We start from the raw sequence: 23,498 nt of genomic DNA, 5'->3' as shown, positions 1-23,498 counted from the left end.
GGCTTTTGCTATCACTGCCATTCCCATCTAAATAAATACGATTCCCCATGGGTGGGGGCATCCAGAGCAAAAACCCTTGAAAGAGGGATTGTTGGGTCAAGGTTACAGGCATTTTTCATTCTCACGCCGTGACGCGTGCCCAGCTCCCTTCACTGGGCCCATCTGTGTGAGCTGCTGAGAACGCTGGCTGCTAAGTGCTCACAGCTGTCCCCTACTCCAGGGAAGTGCCCTCAGCTGCCCAAAGGCACTTATCAGGAAGTTGTGCCCGCTCTGCACCAGTTCACAGCCAATGACTCACTGAGCCGGCATTAGGAGTCCAACCCCTGGCTTTAAAAAGGGACAACCACAGCATGGGTTCTTGCTCCATTGTCTTCCTAGTGAGGCCCTGGCTGGGCTGAAACTGAGATCCAGCCCGGTGTTTGGCTCTTTCTCCTCCCCTAGTCTGGCTTCCTCCCTTCCTCACAGATTTATTCATAAAGAGCACCCCTCCATAAATTATCTGTTCCCCAACCATCTCAGACTCTGCTTTTAGGCAGCCAGCTTAAGACCACTGGTTCCAGGAGTGGAGTGGTTCCAGGAAGCAAATTCGAAAGGTGCTGTGCTTCTGGGGTTGGATTACGCAGCAGCCAGTGAGCAATGAGGACCCCAGCGTGGTGGTAAAGTCCTGGCAGTCACTCACCTGGGACTGCCCTGGACTGCTAGAACTCCCTTGTGGCCAGCCAGGTGGGCACATGGGTGGGAGGCAGTGGCTCAGGCAGTATCTGCAGGGTTGGAGAGGGGTGGGGGAAACAAGAACAGTGGAATTGTGTGGTGCTTGCCGGGGGCCACTGATGTTTGGAAAGAGAAAATGACCAGGCTCAGGCAATCACCAACCTAAAAGCAAAGGGTGAGAGTCATAGGGCTTCCTTGGCAACATGTAAGTAGACCCCCATCACCTGCAGCTGGAGGGCTTCTAGAGCTGAAGAGCAGGCATGGGACTTAACCGCCAGAGGGGCAGATCTTCCGAGAAAGTTGAACTCAAGAAGGTCCATCTATACCTTCTCCTGCCAGGCCTGCTAAGGAAGAAGTGGGACTCTGAGACGTGGGGGAGTTATCTTGGGGAGATGTACACGAACACCTTGAACCTCCAGATTCCTGTGGACCCTCTGGGCTGGGAGAAGTGCCCCCACCTCCTTGCTGGAATACAGAGCTCCCCAGGCTATTTAGAGATTACAAAGAAGCTCCAAATAAGTCAAACGCCTTCTGTTAATTCCTGCTTTCTGTCATAACCTAGTCCCAAAGGACCCAGGCCATATGGACATTCCCCGGGACAACACATTGGTCCACTAGACTGTGGATATCATGTTAATCTGATATGACAAGAAGTGGCGAGTCAATGTCTTGGTGAGACACAGAGGCTTCAGAGGATAGAAAGTTTCAGGGACCTGCCCACCAGGGAAGCTGTTAGGGGTCAAGTGGTCTGCAGCATGACAGAACATGCCTTCAAGCAAAGCACGTTCCGCCTCCCACCACTGAGAAAGAAGCGCAAGGCCTGGTAGGCCTCCTCCAGGTTTGAAGAAAACTACTTCAATCCATTTGCTGGTTTAGGAGGCTGAAAGTTTTGAGCGGGGCCCAGAAGAAAGGGCCCTGCAGCAGGTCGGGCTGCAGTTCAAGCAGCTTTGCTGCTTCTGCCGTACCAAGTGGAAGACCACACAGTAGTAGAAGTATCTATGGTAGAAAGGGATGGTGTGTGATGTCTCAGGCAAGCTGCAATAGGAGGGCTGCTCAGCATAGATCTCTGGGGTTCTGGAGCAAGGTCTTGCCATTTGCAGCAGAGAAACTATACACCATTTGAAAAACACCTGAGGATAAAAACCCAAAGAGCTCCTGGCATGCTCTGGGGCCCTGGTAGAGACAGAGTATCTGAGCATAGGACATCAAGTGCTCATGTGCTCAGAACTGTCCTTTCTAAGAGAGGTTGCCATATCTACCCAGCTCTAAGGCCAGGTGGGCCCAGCAGCAATGCATTGTAAGATGAAAGTGTTACATTGCAGATCAGGCTTGGGTGGGCCTAGAGGACACAGGCGTGAACAGGCGCCCCAGGCCTCTGTGCCCGCTATGGCTGTTATGTCAACACCTCTCTCGGTTCCTACATATGGCCTTACATACCGCCTCGTTGGGAGTTCTTCATGACCAGCTGACAAGAGGAAAAACCCAAGCTTGGTTCATGGAGGATTCAGCCCGCCTCTCGGCTCAGCCACGTCAGTGTTTGTGCAATGGGCTCGTGAACACAGAAGATATGGTGGCAGAGACGGGAGCTGGGCAGGGGCTCGACAGCATGAACCCCTCACACCATGGCTGTGCGAGCTACTGCCATTGCCGAGTGGAGCACTGGACAGCCACAGAGACCAACACCTATCACCTGATGTGGTTCCATCCCTTGTGAAGACCAGCTAGCTACAGGATGGCAACTCCATTACATCAATGGAAAGGGCGGTAGTTCATCCTGACTGAGACTGACGCGTGTGCTGGCTGTATGTCTTTTGGCTAGTGCCACTGTCCAGGGCCCACAAGTGCCTGATCCACTTTCAAACTAAGAGACTCCCTTTATGGCAAAGAAGGGGCAGCAGTGGGCATGTGACCACGGACTCCACATGGTCCTATACCACATACCACCCCATGCAGAAGCTGCTGGCCAGCCAGAGTGGTAAGAGGGTCTCAGAGAAGCTGAGGCACCAACTTGGAGAGGACATGCTATGAAGAATGGAGCTCCCCCCAAGGATGCAATTTACTCCTTAAACCAATAGCCAGAGGCACCTGGGTGGCCCAGTTGGTTAAGCGTCTGCCTTTGGCTCAGGTTGTGATCCCAGGGTCCTGGGATGGAGCCCGCATGGGGCTCCCTGCTCAGCAGGGAGTCTGCTTCTCCCTCTCCATCTGCCTCTCCCTCACTCCCCCCTTTATGCGCACGTGATCGCTCTCTCTAATAAAAATCTTAAACAAAACAAAACACCAATGGCCATTATAGGGCGGTACATCCGCAGGGGTAAGCATGGGTACAGACAACACACAATGGGTAAAAGTAGGAGTGGCCCCACTCAACATCATTCTCAGGGACTCATCTGGGACCAGCGATCCCTACTTGGGGAACTTCTGCTTCCTTAGGCTGCAACTTCAGGCTCAGGGGGTCGAAAGGTCCTGGCTCCCAGAAGGTGACATTACCCCAGGGTTCACATAGTAAGAGTTACAGTGGCTGCTGCCTGGTCCCTTTGGGCTCCTTGAGCCAAAAGACCAGCAGGCCTAGAAACAGGTTACCATACTGGCAGGGATAACTGACCCTGTTCGTCATGAGGAGACAGGCCTGCTACTATATAATGAAGCAAAAAGGAATATAATTATGTAATACTCTTTTACCCACAAATGATTGTTTTGAAAATATTTTTAGCACATTTTGGCAGCTGTAATTATAGAATCAAGTTATATTATCATAAGGTAATTTTGAAAATCCAATCCTTGATTCTGCCACCTATTTGAAAGCAGATACCTCAAAGATACTCTAACTAAAAGATGGGAATCCATACCTCAGCGCTGTTTGTTTTCTGGGGAAAGCCTGTTTTATATGTTTTGTTTTAAAGTAGCTCACATTAGGGCGCCTGGGTGGCTCAGTTGGTTAAGTGACTGCCTTCGGCTCAGGTCATGATCCTGGAGTCCCGGGATCGAGTCCCGCATCGGGCTCCCTGCTCGGCGGGGAGTCTGCTTCTCTCTTTGACCCTCCCCCCTCTCGTGCGCTCTCGCTCCCTCAAATAAACAAAGAAAATCTTTAAAAAAAAAAAAGTAGCTCACATTATTCCTTTTTCCACCACAGAGGAGAACATTTAAGTGGTGAGAGAGGAAATTCAAGAAATCAACCCAAAATGCAGATGTCAGAATACAATTATTTAATAACATTTCATGTTTTAAAATTTAGCCTATCTCCCTACTCTGGCATAACTAGGAGATTTAAATATGAAATCCAACCTACGGATGATAAAATGCTCAACTAAGAGAAGATGATCATAAAACTAGGGAAATCCAAGCAAGACTCCAGGAAAAAGGAGGAAGTTATTCCACACCGAGCACACATTGAGTTCACAGCAGTAAAAGAGCAACAGGTGTTCCAAGGAGACCTCATCACCTCTGACCTGTGTCCAGGAACTAAGAGTCTGCGCTAGCACCCTTCCTTGGAATGCGACGGCCTCGAAAATCCTGAGTCTAATGTGATCATTTTGTCAATTTGACAACCAATTTTGGCCTCTGCCTCTAAGACAGCTACTCTTAACACCAACAAACGAATGCCTATTTCTTCTCTAAGAAAAATCAAAGCAGGGGTGCCTGGGTGGCTCAGTTGGTTGAGCGACTGCCTTCAGCTCAGGTCATGATCCTGGAGTCTTGGGATCGAGTACCGCATCGGGCTCCCTGCTCAGTCTGCTTCTCCCTCTGACTCTCCCTCTCTCATGTGCTCGCTCTCTCTCTCATTCTCTCTCTCAAATAACAAAATCTTAAAAAAAAAAAAGAAAAAGAAAAATCAAAGCACCTCAGATTCAGAGAGAGTTCCTCGTGAGACACTGTAAGCTGTGTCAGCATTAGTTAGACTTTAATAGTCTAAAAAGGAACAGAAGCTGTTATGGTTACAGCTAGGATTCTCACTTTGTCTAAAAAAAAAAAAAAAAGAAAAATTTTTTTTAGAACTTAAGTACAATTAGAATATCATTACTACATCTGTTTTTTCCTGAATTACTTTTCGTCAATAACTCAGGAACCAAGTGATTTTTTCATCACTTTCCACTTAAAACCCCCAATGACACAAAGAGCACTAAATTAAAAAAATTAAAATCCTTTAGTCAAAACAAGAATGAGTTTATAAAACTAAAGGCACAGATTAAGAAGGTTATGACAAGGGAGCACTCCTGTGTGCACCCTAGTCAGTGATGCAATCAAATCTGGGTTGTCTAATTGGTAGTACTGGCATCGGATAGGGCAAATTTCCAGTACTTACTTAACCCCTTCTGACTTTTCTCTCTAAAATAAAGTATGACTGAGGGGAGGGGAGGAGAGAAATCTCCTGTTTTGCTACATACAACAGTGGGTAGTAGGCAGTACAATTATTTCATTTTTAAACCTTATAAATTTCAGCCCAAAATATATAGTGAACCAGCACCAACAAAAGTAAATATATGAACTTAATATACGGAAGGAGTAGTAAAAACGAAAGAACACAAAAAATGATATAAACTCAAACCAAGTAAAGTCATCTAATCTCCATGTATATGCCTACATGTGGTCTGGAAGAGAAGGAAGCATAATAAAAATAGCTGAAATTGTCAATGAAAAGGATTTTTCTGTTTCTGTATAGCTCTCTGTGCAAAAAAGAGAAAAAAAATTTTTTTCAAAGGCCTAAGCTACAGAATTCCATAAGTATAGAAAGTATCCAAAAGCTTTGAAGGGTCAAGAAAATATCTTTTAAAATTTCATGTTGATACTTTTTTATAAAAGAATGAGAAAAGTCTGGAGATTCATCTGAAAACACAATAAAATAGGAGGGGGAAAATGTGCTTTTAAAGGGCAGATAGTCCTTTTCTATACCAATAATTTCTTAGGAACTCTGAATGTTTAACATCAAAGGCCAAGCGTGTCTCTAAATGACGGCAAACTGAAAAGCAACTCTGGGCTAGAAGAGGTAGGCCAGGAGAGTTTATCCCTGAAAGAAGGAAAACCCCATTTTCTCTGGCAGCTTCATCTAGATTCTTTGTTGGCACAAAACTTGGAAACTCTTGAAATGGTGGATATATCAATATTTTGTTACACTTTGCTCCAGTAAGAGAAAAAAAGTTCTCCTTCAATTTACATAGCTTTATGAAATACAGGACTATTTTGATAGCTTTGTCAACATTTCCAAATTCTAACCAAATGTCCTCTAACATAATAAAAAATACTTTCTGGACTCTGCCACTCTCCCTGGAACTGCTCTTAGCATTCCAATCACCTGAGTTAGCTAACGGAAGTTTTGAAAGCAAGACTTACTCTCCATCAACCCTCCCATGACCTGGCTGTACAGGCTAGTTATTTCTGCTACATCAGTGAAGAAATTAACCCTGTAGATGGAGAGCCTTGGCCAATCCCCAACACCATTCCACTGCCTGTCCAGGCTGGGGAGGCCATGAGGTCAGAGTTCATCCTACAACTTCTGGTGGAAACAGGGAGAAGAGGAGGTCACTCTTCCCTCTGTGATTGCTACTGTAAGGATAGTACACCTGAAGCTGGAAAGGTTCAGGAGAGAGCCTGCCTGAGAGTGAAGCCAAAACAAAGGGAAGCACTGTTGAGAAATGAAGAAAAACGGAGTCTAGGAGACTTGATCCAGCTAAGTCTGAAGTTAGAGCCCCCCGTAGCTTTCTCGGTTCCATGGGCCAATGGGTGTACAACTCCACCCCCACCAATGTGTTTGCTTTGAATCAATTTTAACTGATTTTCTTGCTTAAGTGAAAAGAGTCCTGTATCAGTTAAGATGCTTTTAGCTGCAAGTAAAAGAACACCTGCCCAAAAATGGCTTCAACCACAGATGTTTGTTATTTCATATAACAGGCAGCTTTAGAACTATCAATTCAACAAAACCAACAACGCAGTCAAGAATCCGGGTTTCCCATCTGTCCCCTTGGCGATCCTTAGCATTCTGGCTTTTGTGTCTGAGCCACAGTGATCACAAGACGTCCACAAGTTCTCCAGGCATCACATCCTCACAGGACAGCATCAAAGGTAGGGGAGTTTTTTTTTTTTATCAGAGAGGATAGAGTGCCGTGCACCTCAGCCCTTCTCCGTGGTCTCACAGGCCAGAACGGGGTTTCATACTGCCTTGCTGCCTTCACCCCGTTCAACCAATCAATGGCAGAGTGGAATTATCATGATGGCATAAAGACCAGTCTTGACGTGGAGGAGCCCGACTTCTTTGAGTGCAACTGTGGCAAGATACCTTTTGATATGTTATTTCAAATTTAAAATCAAAATTAGCAGGGCACCTGGGTAACTCAGTCATTAAGCATCCGCCTTTGGCTCAGGTCATGATCCAAGGGTCCTGGGATCGAGCCCCACATCAGGCTCCCTGCTTGGCTGGAAGCCTGCTTCTCCCTCTCCCACTCCCCCTGCTTGTGTTCCTGCTCTCGCTATCAATTTCTGTCAAATAAGTAAATAAAATCTTTAAAAAATAAATAAATAAAATCAAAATTAGGGTTCTATTTTCAAGGAAGAAGGGGGAAAGGCCCTTGGGCAGGCAACAAACAATGTCTGCTGTAACTCCTAACACAAGCAGTTACCCAAACATTCAGAGCGAAGAACATGACATTCCAAACCAAATTATAAGAACTATCGTTTCCATGTGCACACGGAATACCTAAATACACACCAACTACCGTTCTTATTCTAAGAAACTATGAAAACTGACCGCAAAACTGTACATTCCTTGGAGTCATGTTTTAAGTCTTTACTGAATGTCCCAGAATAGGTATTAGTTGTGTAGGTTATTTTTAGTATGCCTGATAGCAGGAAAGGGATGTTAATAAATGATCATCCCATGCTTAGAGCTCAAAGACTATCTCGTTAGCTAAGGTTGTTCGAATCTACCAGGATGTGCCACTCTAGAGCCTGCTAAATAAAGAACGGGAACTCTGAGAAAAATTGTTTTCCAACTCTTCACTGAAGATCAGTACTATCCAGTGGTGTAGCTCCTTAAGATGTGGCATCACTGGTGGGTTATGAGGTTTACATGAGGTGGCAATGCAAAAGCTCACAGGCGAGAACCTGACACTTAGTAGTAACGTGAGGCCCAGGGAAAACACAGGAGGGGCTGAACCAGGGTAGTAGGAATGCAGATGGTACAGGAGGAGGTGAATCAAAGTCTGAATGTTCATCTCCAAAGCTAACCTAAACCATCGCTATACTGTAAAAGTACTACTACATATGCTAAACAAGACCTATAAGGCAAAGAAAATTAACTTACAGACCATCAATGATAAGGAAAAATTAAATATCATTAGTAGACAAGTGGAATCTAATAAAAGTAACTACAATTTCATAAACTCATGAACGCCTTAGCTGATCTTAGCGAAAGCTTATATACTATGCCTTAAGCACCCCCCCGTTTTATTTTATTTTTTTAAAGATTTCATTTATTTATTTGACAGAGAGAGAGATAGCGAGAGAGGGACACAAGCAGGGGGAGTGGGAGAGGGAGAAGCAGTCTTCCTGTCGAGCAGGGAACCCAATGTGGGACTCGATCCCAGGACCCTGGGATCATGACCTGAGCCGAAGGCAGATGCTTAACGACTGAGCCACCCAGGCGCCCTTCCCACCCACATTTTAGTCTTGATTTTACTACTTACTGAAAAATAAGGTCCCTATACCTTCCTTCATTAACCATTTCAATTAACTGTCATGTGAGCTCGCATCTGTTATTACACCGATTCATTCCCTCTAAACAGAGGCTAATTATCTTTTCTTTTATTCTTTATTATTGAATTATAGTTGACATACAGAGGCTAACTATCTTAACGATTAACTGCCGCAGGAAACAAGAGAGAAATTAAGTGAGGTAGAATGGAATGCTCCTGAAGACTTTAGATCTGACTGACATGGAAGTGAGCCATTCCTACTCCTAGACCTAAAGTGAGAGTCCCTTCTGGCTATAAAATTCAGTGACCCTATGAATTAAGTGTCAATTACTCGCCTTAGTTGAGTTGGGTGTCTGCACAGCCTGGTAACAGAGGTCAATGTGCCCCAAGGGTAGTTCTAGAAGCAGAAAGGCCTTCAAGTTATACAGAGGGGCATCTATGTGATCTCTAGGAGGTCATCGCCCGTCTCTGAAGCCACAGTGTCCTCATCTGTAAAATGGGATCATAACACCCTCATGGCAAGTGGCAGTGAGGCTTAAATGAAATCAGGAACGTACCACATCTCATGTGGTTCCTGGCACTAAGAAGACACTAAAAAAAAAAAGTTATTGTTACTGCTTTTCTTATAGGATCACTGATAAGCACTTACCTAAAGAAACAACAGCAACACTCTCTGGCAAGAAATGTAATCTGTATCGGATCAGTAAATGCACCAATATGATGCAGATAGCTGTGGGGAAAAAATAAGACATTATTAAAATGGCACAATTTCAAATAATAAACACCAAGTTCAAAGCCATGGTTACTTCTGGGGGTGCTGCCAGGAAAATGTACAAGGGACAATGACATAATAAACTGCAGTTATATTTTCAAGCTCTTATTTCTTAACCCGGAAACAGACTCACAGTGTTTATAACATTGTCTCCATATTTCTTTATATGCCTGGACTAGTTTGTGTTCCAGGGTTTACTGAAAGAGCAACAGACATCTAATGTTTTTCTAACCTGTTAAGCCTCATACAATCATTTTTTGAATCAATCTGATTCTGAGACGTCTTCAACTTTTTTTGAAATAATCAACTGGGAAACCTGAAATGGTGAGAAGGAAGTCAACGAAACCACTTTTATGCAAATATAACTGCAACAGAAGATGCTGACACAATGTATTTTGCCTCCATGTGATAGGTTCTCTTGGAATAGAGAAGGAAGTGAGAGTCTTATACAAAGGGGACAAAGTAAATATTTTGGTCTGGTGATGAGAACATCAGAGACCAAAAGATGGGGTGCCTGCCCCTCAGCTAGGTACTAGGGCTCCCACTGGGAGAGGGCTCCCCATGAGCCAGGTGGTGCACTGAGCACTTCCCAAACACTGTCTCATTTGACCCCCAACACCCCTCTTAACTAATTATTATCATAATCTCACATCACTGGTGGGTGCTGCAGGGTTGAGCCCAATTCCAACCCTGGGCCCTTAATCACAGGCACCCACCACCTCCCTCCCAACTGCCTTTGTTCCTCAGTCGCCAAAATAAGAATAACGTCTGACTTTTCTCACAAATGTCGACGGCAGCACTATTCACAATAGCCAAAACGTAGAAACAAGCCAAATGTCCATCAACTGATGAGTGGATACACATGATGTGCTGTATCTACAGTGGATTATTATTCACCCATAATAATTAACGCAGTTCTAACACACGCTACAACACGGATGAACCTTGAAGATACAATGCTAACTGAAAAAAGCCAGATATAAAAGGTCACATATTGTATGATGCTATTTGCCTGAAATGGAGTAGGCAAATTCCTAGGAATAGAAAGCAAAATAGTGTTTACTAGAGACTGTGGGTAGGGGAGGATGGGGAGTGACAGCTTTTAAAGGGTACTGGGTCTCCCTTTGGGGTGATGAGAACATTCTGGAACTAGATAATGGTGGTGGTTGCACAACATCGTGAGTGTACTAAATGCCACTGAATCATACACTGTAAAATGGTTAAAATGGGATATATTTTGTTTCTTTTAACAAATATACATTCTTTAAAAGAAAAAAAGATGGGGCGCCTGGGTGGCTCAGTTGGTTAAGCGACTGCCTTCGGCTCAGGTCATGATCCTGGAGTCCCGGGAACGAGTCCCACATCGGGCTTCCTGCTCAGCAGGGAGTCTGCTTCTCCCTCTGACCCTCTTCCCTCTCGTGCTTTCTATCTCTCATTCTCTCTCTGAAATAAATAAAATCTTAAAAAAAAAAAGAAAAAAGATGAAGTAGATACAAAAAAGAGTAGTAACAGAAAAAGACCTCCAAGACATTCTGTGAGATGAAAAAGCAAGTTATAGGATCCTATTTATATTAAAACAAAATCCAAGCTAGATGTGCTTATACGTGTGAATGTGCTTATGAACGTATATGCGCCTATACACCAACAAGTACATGTTTTCAAGTATACTTGGAAAAAAAGAAGGGCAAAAACTTCTGTGTGGTAAGGAGGATAGGTACGCTCCAAGTTAATATACTTCTAAATGTTCATGGCCGAAGTAATAATTATGGAAACTATATTAAAACATAGGCATATCAATTTTAATAACTCCATAAATTTAATGGCCCATAAAATGTGTCAAATGATGCTAACTGTTAACTCTAATGTAAGTCAAAAAAAATGACTCACCATTGTTTCTGCAGAGTCAAAGATCATCAACGGTTAAGTGTAAATCAACTGATTTCAAGCTTCTAAAGTCAAAAGTAACAAGAGTTTTGGCATCCCTCCTCAAAAAAGGGGAATACACTGAAATCTTTTCACAAGCTTATAGGACATAAAAGTTACACTTTCATTTGACTTGACTAAAATAGTAAACAAAAGCAGTAACTGAGGGGCTCAGTTAAGTGTCTGACTTCGGCCCAGGTCATGATCTCATGGGTCCCGGGATTGAGCCCCGCATTGAGTTCCCTGCTTAGTGGGGAGTCTGCTTGTCCCTCTCCCTCTGCCCCTCCCCTCTCTGTGCTCTCTCTGAAATAATAAAGAGACAGAGAAAACAAGCAGGGGGAGTAGCAGGCAGAGGGAGAGGGAGAAGCAGGCTCCCCGCTGAGCAGGGAACCTGACATTGGGCTCGATTCCAGGACCCTAAGATCATGACCTGAGCCAAAGGCAGACGCCCAACCGGCTGAGCCACCCAGGCGCCCCAATAAAAAATCTTAAAAAAAATAAAATAGTAGGGGCGCCTGGGTGGCTCAGTCGTTAAGTGTCTGCCTTCGGCTCAGGTCATGATCCCAGGGTCCTGGGATGGAGCCCTGCATCAGGTTCCCTGCTCTGTGGTAAGCCTGCTTCTCCCTCTGCCCACTCCCCCTGCTTGTGTTCCCTCTCTGGCTGTCTTTCTCCCTGTCAAATAAATAAAAATCTTAAAAAAAAAAAAAAAAATGAAACAGTAAACAAAAGTGATTAAATGTGTCCCAGGTTAGGAGTTCCTGAAGTCTAGAATAAACTATGGACTAGTATTTCCCTCAATTCACTGCAGTTCATGTATTTAGTGAGTTAGCAAGATACTTATTAACTGTAATTTTTTTTAACCTTATCAGATGTATATTGTTTGGACATCTAAGATATAAAATATACTGTTGATAACATACAAGAAAGGAGCAAAAATGTCTTCAAATTTATTGAAAAAGAAAGCATTCCATTCTGCTACTGCATGCTGACCTACACATATAAAGCGGAGATACTGATTTGTAGACTGCCAACAGTCTGATGAGGCGAAAACAAAACCCACCTGACACTAGTGTGACTCTAGGTTTATGAACTGTTTGAAAAGACGATCCAAGTAAAATATATAGCACTAATAAATACAGCTCAGACCTTTCTGGCCCCAAAGATCTGTTACCACTGCGCAGGGTCTTGCCAGGATTAAAAAGCGCTATAACAACCTGTTTTGTGGTTTCTGGCACAAACTAACCTACAATGCCCCACACCCTGAAAATTACTTTGGAAAGTCTGACTTAGCCTTATTATCTTCCCATGAAACAAAGTGACTACAAAACAAAAGTTTTCTTCCAGGCCTGTCTTGTATGCTGTCTACCTTATCAAGCTGACAACAATGTAAAAAGGCTAATAATACTGGTCCTTCAGGATTAAGGAGTCAGGTACTAAAGACTTCTTAATCAAGAAAAGAACTGCTTTGTTTATATTCAACTACTATCACAGAGGAAAAAGGAAAAACAAAAGAGTCTTTGTCGGAATAATCCCCTAGGAGCAGAATTCAACTACATTCACAAGGTACACAATTACTTGAGCATATCAGGTCCATATAGGACACTGCACGCTTGTGGTTTGTGTACTTTTGCAGTATTCGATTTAAAAGTTGTATGGGTTTTTTTGTTCTGTTTTGTTTTTTAAGCAGGCTACTCGACTAGCACGGAACCCGGCACAGGGCTCAAATTCACAGCCATGAGCTCAAGACCTGAGACCAAGGGTCGGATGTTCAACCAACTGAGCCACCTAGGTGCCCCCAATTTAAAAGTTTTTTAGGATCTGAGAGAGATAAGGCTGAGTCCTGGGATTTTAAATCAAATGATTAGGTTATTAAAATTATTTGACCATTAACAGAATCTGAATATAAATGTGAAAGAAGTTCCAGTTTTCAAAAAAGTCCTCAATGACATCAGCGAAATGCTTCGTGCCTTTCAATCAGGTTGTAGTTCCCATTCCTCTGAAAAGACCTAATCTAATTAGAAATACGGCTCAGTATCATGAAAAGAAAACTGGAAAATGTAACTATGCCAACTTTACTCATCCAGTAAGAGTTTGGATTTGGGTCAAATTTGAAGTTATTTCTTCCTTTGTCAGCTGGTCCAAAGTGGTTGTGCAGTTTCGACTTTTTGTTTTGTTTTGTTTTTTGGTCTAAAACAGTTGTCTACAGTCTCTAGGAGGCATCTAAGTTATTGCATTTTACCTAAACTTCTCGACTGATGTCTGGCAACCCAAATATTAATCTCTGGTCTTCCAGAAACCAGGCATGTCAATTGCTTGATCTCTCTAGGCCTAAATTTTCTCACCCATGACTGGAGGAGGTTGAACAAAACGAGACTTTTGAGAGTGAATCTGTTCAAAGAAAAACATTACATAAGTAAACAACAACATAGGTGGTATACAGACATGGTAAAAGTCATAACCACGGTTAATGGGAGACAGAGGGTAAGGAAAGGGGTGTCTGATCTTTTACTCAGCAACAAAACCTTTAATTAAATAAAATTTACACAGAAGCCTAACAGGAGACAAAATGCTGCTCTGGTCAGAAAGTCAGATGCCCTCCTATTTGACTCAGCCCACCTCCTGCTCCCACCACCACCTACACACCTACACACACACACACACACACACACACACACACACACACACACACACACCTACACACACACACACACACGTGTTTGAAATCCATTAAACTAGAAGACGTTCAAGGTTCTTTCTAGGTCAAAAATCCCTTCTTTCTTTCAAATGACATCTAAGATATTATATAAAGAGCACTTCAAAATTGCTAGGCTCGATGATTTTATAGAAAAAGGAGTGCCTCTTATGAACTGATCATTGTCCCTCAGTGTTTGACATCAAACCAAATGAAAGGAAGACTTGACATCAAGTAAATGGTGGCTTAGACAGGGTTGGCCTTATAGACAGCACACACAGACACTCAAGATGGCAAATGAGGGTGTCTCCACATTCACCTAAGACAAGGAGGCTGAAGAAGATGGTCATGCCGCTTGACTGTTCCTCCTGCTGAGCCTGCTCCCCCGTTTGCACAGGGAGAATGGGCTTGGCAGGGGTCGGGAGCACCAGTTTCGTGGTGACAACCAGGGTAGTGTGAAGGGTGACATTGAAACCTTCGTGAGTTGTGTTAGGGAACCTGTTGGACATAAAAAGCAGCAGGATTAGATAAAGGGAAAAGGGCCTGAGTATCAACACACATACACAAACAGAAGGAGCACCTGGCACAGAGGATGATGGGATTCACAAGTCTTATAACCACTGGCAGGCCTCAGAGAGAAACTGATTCAGAAAATTCCTGCCTGCCACAGCAGGAGAGTACCAGTGGTTTCAGGTGCTCTGAACACAGCCACTCAGAGGACAGGAACAAGGGGGTATCAGGGCCAGTGCAGAAACAAAATGCTGCCTGCTCTTTGGCATTTAATGGGGGATTTAAATGGAGACAAACTGAAGTCTCATCACGTTCCAAGATCCACTGTTATTTACTTGGCGCCTTTATTTCTCCTGTTTACATTCTTTTCCTTGAATTATAGCAGCAAGTTGAAGAAGCCACCTGAATTTACCCAATTGTTGATCTGGTTGGAACAGCCCACCCTGCTTTATAAAATCCTCAGATTTCTAAAGGCTCAAATGTAACCTCCTCTGTAATACTGCACCCACCCCACCTCTTATGTCCTTCACCAGCGCTCTCTCCTCACTTTGGGGTCAGACTGTAAACTAGTGCTATCATTGCAATTGTGATTGTAACAGCTCATGTTTATTGAGTAAATGCTTCACTCCAGGGATTATATAACATACAACCTCTCATTTAATAGGCATACCAGGCCTGAGGTGGGGACTATTCCTTTCCCTTTTTTACCCATGAATAACTGAAGCTCAGATAGGTTGCATAACCTGGCCAATATCTCAGCTAACCAAGTTTGAGACCAAACTTGAAATCACTGGGCCATACCACCTCTTTTGCTTTGCGTTGCTGAGGCCCAGTTTGGTGTCTGCAATAGAGCATATGCTGAATAAATAAGCAGACGAAATGAAATGACCACCCAGCCAGCCAAGAGACATATCTGAAAAGATGTCAGGTGAGGGGGTCAGATTTCAACCACGGGGATTCCTTTTTAATTTTTACAAACCGGTTCACATAGATACGGCATCTACAACATGCAATAGGTTGTGCCCGGCAGATACGGAGACGGACTAAAGAGTGGTCCTTCCGGCTAAGTACCTGGGGGACACAGGACGCCCACCCCCGCCCCTCATCTCATCTTGTACAGCTAGCCCCTTCGCTCTTTACATTCCAGCCATCCTGCCTTTCCTTCTGTCCCTCAAAGACACTAAGCTCCTTCTTGCTTCCAGCCTTTTGCATTTGCTTGTTCTCTCTCCTATCCCTCCTTCTCATTAGTTTCAGCGGGCACGTCACTTCTTCCTAGACGGACTCTCCCATCCTAACACTTCCGTTTTCTTTTAGCACTCTGAAATCATCTTGCCTACTTAGGGTCTTTCCCCACTAGAATGGAAACTACCTGAGGGCGGCTCCTGGTCGGCCTCCTTCACTACTATGTGCCCAGGGCCTGGAATAGAGTAAATGGCCAACAGTTAACGAATGAATGAAACTCCGTGGAGGAAACAGATGCGAAAAACGACCGTTACAGTGGGGGGGGGGGGGGGACTTCCTGGAGGAGGCGGCGGAGCTCTCCCTGATCATAAGACCGAAAAATGGGAAAGTGGAATTGGGGTTTCGGTTTCCGCCGGACGGCTTTCGATGCCTGCCCCGGCCTGCCGGTTCCCTAGACGAGAATCTGACCTTAGGAGGCTGCAGGGCCGGGCTGCGCCCAGGCCCGTCCCTCCCGCCCTCCTCGCTGGCGCCGGCATGGTCAGTCCTGGCCAAGAGCCACAAGGAGCTCCGCCTTTCAGGGCCAGAGGGAGGCCTGAGGCTCTCGCTGTCACCCGCCGGGGCCCAGCCCTGCCGCCTCCGCCGCCCGGGAAAAGCCCACTCACTCCTCTTCCGCCATCTTCTCCCACATCTTGCGGAGCCTCCAAGACCACCGAGTTCGGAGCCGGGGGCTAGCAGGGACTGCTTTTGCTTCCGGCTTCCGCTGGAGGAGCGGGCCGGCCGACAAGCGGGGGGCGGGGCCTCAGCCGTGAGCAAGCGGCCCTTCTGTCTCTTCGTCTCTGTGGGCTGAACGGGGGAGGACCCGGCCAGGGCACTTTTAGGACACCTGACCGGCTTGGGCTTGGTGACCTCCTGGCCCTATGGAGTTTTGGCTTTTCTCCAGCCCGGGGCGGGGAAGGTTTGAGGGGAACTCCCGTGAGGTCACTGTGACTCACCCTGAGAGCAGACGCTCTCCGCCCAGTGTCCAGGACTTGACACGGAAAGTTGGGAAGGAAGCTTCTAGCCTAGGCTGTGTAGAGGGACCCCAGGGGACACGTCCCCAGTCTCAGCCCCAGTTTTCCTCCCTGTGAAGAGGACTAGACACCTGGCCTTGCAGAATTGTGCAGTATTCTATTTGTAAGCATTTACTGACTTCTGACTATATGCCTATCATTAAAATAGGTGATGATGAGGGGCACCTGGGTGGCTCAGTCAGCTAAGCCTTAGACTCTTGATTTCCGCTCAGGTCATGATCTCAGGGTCATGAGATCCAGCCCACCCCCCCCCCCCCCGCGCCCTCCTCTGCATTTAGCTGGGAATCTGCTTCTCTCCTTATGCCCTTCCCCCTGCTCATGCTCTCTTTCTCTAAAATAAATCTTTAAAAGATAATAAAATAGGTGGTGATGATGACCTAGGCCTGGATCATTCATTCATTCGTCTGTGTAGTCAACCAATACTCGTTAGACACCTGTATGTGCCTAGTCGTGGTCTGTGGGGTTTGGGATCCAGGAAGGAACAAGGCTTGTAGGGGTAAGGGAGACCCCATAAGGAGGGCTCCTAACCTTGTGTAAGGTGTGTGGGTTTGACATCACCTCTGCTGTTGCTACCTCCTTCCTGGTCCAAGCCATCATACCTCAAACAGCTATTGTAGCTGCCTACACCATAAACTGTCTCACAGGCTCTGCTGATGTTTCCTGTGATCTTTCACACAGGGGAGCCCAGTGATCCTTAAAAAAAAATTTAAAAAAACTTAAAAGTTTTTTATCTATTTAAGTAATCTCTACACCCAACATGGGGCTTGAACTCAAGACCCTGAGATCAGGAGTCGCATGCTCTTCAGACTGAGGCAGCCAGGTGCCCAGCACAGTGATCCTTTAAAACTCTAGTCATTCCCCTACTTAAATTAAAACCTCCACTGGGGGGGTGGGGGGCACCTGGGTGGCTCAGTGGTTAAACGGGTTAAGCGTCTGCCTTCAGCTCAGGTCATGATCCCAGGGTCCTGGAATCGAGCCCCGCATAGTCCTGGGGCTCCTGGCTCAGCAGGGAGTCGGCTTCTCCTTCTGCCCCTCCCATCCTTTCCCCTCATGATCTCTGAAATAAAAGAAATCTTTAAAACTAATAATAACGGGCGCCTGGGTGGCTCAGATGGTTAAGCGTCTGCCTTCAGCTCAGGTCATGATCCCAGGGTCCTGGGATCGAGTCCCGCATCAGGCTCCCTGCTCAGAGGGGATCCTGCTTCTCCCTCTGCCTCTCTCTCTCTCTCTGTCTCTCATGAATAAATAAATAAAATCTTAAAAAAAAACTAATAATAACAATAAAAAAATAAAACCTCCACTGGCTTCTAATCTCAAAGAAAAAAAAAGAAAAAAAAAAGACTTGGAGAACCCACAAGACTCAACAACCCGGCCCCCTTGACCCCTCTGAGGTCAATCCACTCTCCCGCTCCTGCACATTTTTCGCTGTGGTCACAGTGGCTTCCCCTGTGTGCGTGAAACACACCAGGAACACTTCCACCTCTGTACTGCTCAGGGCTTTGTCTAGAATACTCCACTTGTGAGTTGCCCCTTGGATCTCACCTTCTCCCACTTTGGGACTTTTTATTTAACTCTTACCTTGTTCATTACGCCTTCACTGACCACCCTGTTTAAAATCTAAAACCTCGGGCGCCTAGGTGGTTCAGTTGGTTAAGTGTCTGCCTTTGGCTCAGGTCATGATCCCAGGGTCCTGGGATCAAGCCTCATGGCAGGCTCCCTGCCCAGTGCGGGGGTCTGCCCCTCTCCCAGTGCTCTCTCTCTCTCTCTCAAATAAATAAATACAAATCTTTAAATAAAAAATAAAAATAAAATCCAAAACCTTCCCTGAGTTATTTTTCTCCATAACACCTAACATATTATCTGTTTTACTTCTACATTTGCTTACTGTCCTCCCTTCAGAAGGATGTAAACTTTCTGACTGCAGAGGTTTTTGTCTGTTTTGTTCTGTTTTATCTCCAGTGTCTAGAGCAGCACATAGCACATAGTAGATACTCAATAATAAATGATCATTGAATAAATAAAGGAGTGAGTTAAAGCTAGACATGTTAGGAAACACAGGGTTTTGAGAAGAGGAGTCCTCCGACCTGACTTTTTATCAAGACCCCTTTGCTTGCTTGGGGAGAGTTGGGCGGTCGGCAGCCCCATGACCAGCTAGGAGGCTTTTGCAGTAATCTGGGTGAGAACTGATGGCAGTTTGGATTAAGGTGATATCATGAAGATGACAGGAATGATTGGCTTCTGGGTATATATTGAAGGCAGGATTTTCTGAGGGACTGTGGTGTGTAAAGGAAAGAGAAGGGTCAAGGATGAGTTCAAGGTTTTGGCCCTGAAGAACTGGGTGGAGAACAGATCTGTCTGGCTCATACCCAGAATCCTCTGCCACTCTAGAATCTCTTAGGGCTGTTGTCAAAGCTAACAGAGAATGTGTTTAGGGTCAGCCAATGTTTATTGAGTTCTTCCTGTAGGTGTGGTGCTGAACTTTTGTTTCCTTAATTCCTTACTTTTTTTTTTGGCAGATACTATCATATCTATAAACTGAAGCACAGAGAAGTTAAGCCATTTGCCTGAAATCACACACTGGAAAATGTTGAGGCCAGGATTCAGGCGTGGAGTTTGTGTTTTTACCAAGTACCCCCTGTTGTTCTCAACATGGCCTCAATTTCTCTGGCTCTAAAGTGGGGCCAACAGCCTACTTCTCTCCTTTATCACAGAGCCTGGCAGAGATGAACTGGCTCGTAGAAGCTTGGGAGTGGGGTTCTGTCTGAGTCAGTCTCCTTCCAGCCTCAGAAGATCCTGGCTGGAGTCGGGCCGCTGGGAGCTGGGGGTAGGACTTTTTCTATCAAGCTGCCAGTTGTGGGCTCCTCAGGATGAAAGCCACTTCCTGGCTTCTCTGAGGGTCGCCCCATTCTACCTGGCATTTCACCCACTGCCCTTGCCATAGATCCTGTTATCAGGGCCTGTTTCATGATAGTCATAGGCCTGCTGCCAAGCAGGAGTCCACAGAACACCTGCCCTTAGGCCTGAGGGCAAATCCCAGGCCCTTCTCACCTATTCCTGGGAACAAATCTAAAATCCCCGGTCATTACCCCCAGGAAGGCAAATAAAACCATTCAACGTGCAGTTCCTAGGCTCCTGTGCCGTGCCAGGCCGAAAAGAGGCTGGAACAGGGCATGCAGGCCTGGTTCCCTATCCCAACTCAGGATCCATGGCTCTGTGACCCTGGGGCACCACTGCACCTTCAGAACCTGAGTCCCATCATCGCTTTTGACAGAGCCCCTCTTTGGAAGGCTGTTATAGGATTAGAGAGAAGCTTTTACCTTAGTTTTCTGTTCTTTCTGCCCTCCTACCCCCAACCTTCCTCTTTCTTGCCATCCCGGTCTCAGCTTAAATGTCACCTCCTCAGGAAGGACCTCCCTGACCACTCACTCACTCAGTCTAAAGCAAGGGCCAGCATGCTTTTTCTGTAAAGAGCCAAACTGTAAATATTTTAGGTTTTGTGGGCATTCCGATCTCTGTTGCAACAATTCAACTCTGCTGTTGCAGTGGGAAAACTCAGATGATTTAAATAAGAGTGACTTTGTTCCCATAAAACTTTATGGATATTGAGATTTGAGTTTCTTGTCATTTTTGTAATACTTGTTTTCAACCATTTGAAAACATAGAAACTATTCCTAGCTCACAGGCCATTTGATAGCAGGTGGTAGGCTGGATTTGCCCCCCGGGGGGCTGCGGACCCCGGGGAGGAAGTGTTAAACTAAGTGTTTCTAAGGCACTTATCATGGTTGGGTATTTTTTCCCCTTCTTTTCTCCCTCTCTACTTTCCTTCCTTTTTTTTTTTTTTTTTTCCTTTCTAAGTTTATCATCCTGTTTCCTCCCGTCAGATCTAAGCCCCCTGGAAGCAGGGAGATTGTCTCTCTCTTCTGCTTTTCTTCCATTCCTTACCTCTTCTAACATTTCTTTTTCTTTTTTTCTTTTTTAAGATTTTATTTATTTTAGAGAGAAAGCATGAGCATGAGCATGAGGTGGGGGGAGGAAAGGGAGAGGGAGAGGGACAAGCAGACCCTGTGCTGAGCATGGAGCATGACACCGGGCTCAATCCTACGACCCCGAGGTCATGACCTGAGCCCAAACCAAGGGTTGGTGCTTAACTGACTGCGCCACCTAGCTACCCCCGAACATTTCTTGAACCCTTACTCTGTACCAGGCATTGCTCCAAGCCCATTATGCCCAGTGACTTATTTAATCTGTGTAATAACCCCAGGAGGTACTCTGATTAGCCCAGTTTTACAGGTGTGGAAACTTAATGTCTTGTTCATCACTCTTTTCCCAGAGCTTAGAAAACGCTCAAGCTGTCAACAAAACAGGGGCTCCAATGAAAACTTTTAATGAATTTGATATTTCATATATTTTTAAAAGGGAATCAAAGCGGTTACTATGTATGTGAGTCAGGGTTCAATCAGAGAAGAAGAACCGGTAGGAGATATATATTAAGAGACATATTGGAGGGAATTTTCCTAAAACGATACAAATTTATTATTTTTGTGTTCTGTAGGTTAGAAGTATTATGGGGCTAAACTCAAGATGTTGGCAGGGCTGCATTCCTTCTAGAGGCACTACGGGAGAATCTGCTTTCTTGCCTTTTCCAGCTTCTAGAGGCTGCCCCCAACCCATACCTTGTGGCCCCTTCCACCATCTTCAAAGCCAACGATGGCATCACTCCAACCACTGCTTTGGTCATTTCATCTTCTCTGGCTCTGACTCTCCTTCCTTCTTTCCTTGACAAGAAGCTTTGTGATTACATTGAGCCCATCTGGATAATCCAGAATGATCCCCCCATCCCTCAAGGTCAACTGATGAGCAACCTTAATTCCCCCTTGTCATTGTAACATAACCTATTACAGAATCCAGGGATTAGCACATGGACATCTTTGGGAGGCCATTATTCTGCTTAACACACCATGGGAAAAAGAAAACCTCTGTTGATCTTCCATTTCTGTTTACTGTTTAGTATTGTTTCACATGGATTTATGTATGAGTTGGGGGTAATTTTTCAATGCCTATGAACTTTAATATTTTAATCTGGCCCTGGCCACATAGCAGGTAACAGGCACTAGAATTACTAGGCAGAAATGAAAAGGTTGGGCTTGTAGAATTCAGTGGAATCGGGTGCAACAGCTACTTCTCAGAGAGTTTGTGAAAAAATACAGATTCCAGGCCTATCTCTGACCTCCTGGATCTCAGGTGAGGGGCTTGGGAATCTGAGTTTCTTTTTGGATCTCTCCCATAATAGACTCTGCTGATGACTGCTCATAACTTCTTGGAGGATCCTACTGCTGCCCACGGGCTTCCTCTCAACACAGCACAAGCTGGCTGTGCTAGGGAGTGAATGCTCCCAGAAGAGCCCTCAACCAATGATCGGTGCAAGTGGAGGATAAATGCTCCCACTCCCACTCCCTCACCCAGTGGGTGGGGCAAGTCTGAAGTGTGTGTTCTAAACATAGCTCCCCAGTGGGTTTAAAACTCAAGCTGACCACAGGGATGACCTGCTTGACAACATACTTTGAGGATATCTCATGAGTTTTGACCCATGATGCTCTCATTATGTTTTTTTCCTTTCCTTTCCTTTCTTTCTTTCTTTTTTTTTTTTTTTTTAAGTAATCTCTATGACCAATGTGGGGCTTGAACTCATGACCCCAGGACCAAGGTTCACATGCTCTACTGACTGAGCCATCCAGGCACCCCCATAATTTCTGCTTTGAGACAGGATTTACTTAGGGAATGTTTTAGAACTTCCTACTTATTGAGTGTTTATGTAAATTTTGTATCCCTTTCCAATTTTGTTATATTTTTGCCAGGAGATATAAACTAACATTTTTCTGCTTTTATGACTTCACAGAGATTTTTTTTTTTTCTTTTAAAGATTTTATTTATTTGAGAGAGAGAGAGATAACATGAGCAGGGAGTAGGGACAGAGGGAGAAGGAGAAGCAGACTTCCACCAACTAGGGAGCCGGATGCAGGGCTCTATTCTGGGATCCTGAGATCATGACCCGAGCTGAGCCGAAGGCACACACTTAACTGACTGAGCCACCCAGGCACCCCATGACTTCACAGAGATTTATTTCATCATCTAATTAATGAATAATTTTTTTAAGGTACAGGGAGAAATGGAAAAGTTAAATTTTTTGTTATTAGAGTATAAATATTGATATCTATATAGCAATCTTATTATTTATATTCTTTAAATTCTATATTCATTTTTGTTTTTTAGATAACTGTAGAAGACTGAATGCATAGGAAATGAAAGAATACCTTTGACAAACATAAGCATTAACATTTTGCATAATAGAAAATGCCAAAAATAACTTTCTTCCTATTATATTTTAACCAAAAGCATGTACTCTGAAAATATAGTTTATAAGTGAAACTCTGAACAAGTTGATACCATATAGATTCCAGGGCTCTGAAATCTATGAATTTAAGAATTTTTATGCTCACTGATGAATCACTAAATTCTACACCTGAAACTAATAATACACTGTTAACTAAATTGAATTTAAGTACAAAATTAAAAAAAAAAAGAATTTTTATGCTCTCCACACAGATTTTATAGGTATGATAATATGTAATATATTATAGATTTTATGTGTTATATAAATACATATATATCGTACATATATTAATATATATCATTTTAATTAAGATCTATTGACAGGCAACACACCTACATTGACTTCTCTTTCTTGGGTGTCTGAATTCTCCACTCCCATGTCTAGACAAACCAAACTAGGACACTCCCCTCAATAATTGCTTGTGGTAAACACACTGGGTAACCACTGCTGAAGATGATCCATTAAAAAACATTCCCATGCTTCCTGTGTGTGTGTAGGCCCCACTCTTGGCATGGGGAATGGTGAGCTGAGTCAGATCTGGAGCTCTAGGGAAGGAGGAGTGGGA

The 23,498-nt window shown here is 44.6% G+C and overlaps 1 protein-coding gene across 11 annotated transcripts in view; it reads right to left on the bottom strand.

Moving 5' to 3' along the window:
• Window positions 1–16,721, bottom strand: part of SLC9A8 (solute carrier family 9 member A8) — a 68,647-nt gene extending 51,926 nt beyond the window's left edge. For 2 of the 11 annotated variants that reach the window (XR_003524956.2, XM_027624302.2), the window contains exons 1-4: window positions 16,135–16,710; window positions 15,660–15,707; window positions 14,100–14,278; window positions 9,043–9,123 (exon numbers count right to left, since the gene is read on the bottom strand). Coding sequence is in view for 10 of the 11 variants with exons in the window: in XM_027624302.2 (XP_027480103.1) it covers window positions 9,043–9,123; window positions 14,100–14,278; window positions 15,660–15,707; window positions 16,135–16,160 (334 nt within the window). In the remaining variant the exon portion in view is untranslated. Of the gene's footprint in view, window positions 1–9,042; window positions 9,124–14,099; window positions 14,279–15,659; window positions 15,708–16,134 lie in introns of all 11 variants that reach the window. The other 9 variants (XM_027624313.2, XM_027624304.2, XM_027624307.2 and 6 more) reach the window with 9 other exon arrangements.
• Between the last annotated feature and the right edge of the window lie 6,777 nt (window positions 16,722–23,498).

The sequence above is a fragment of the Zalophus californianus genome, chromosome 8, assembly GCF_009762305.2.
Source record: "Zalophus californianus isolate mZalCal1 chromosome 8, mZalCal1.pri.v2, whole genome shotgun sequence".
NCBI classification, from domain to species: domain Eukaryota; kingdom Metazoa; phylum Chordata; class Mammalia; order Carnivora; family Otariidae; genus Zalophus; species Zalophus californianus.
Note: the sequence above shows the minus strand (reverse complement) of the source record. Positions and strands in the feature narration are given on the sequence as shown.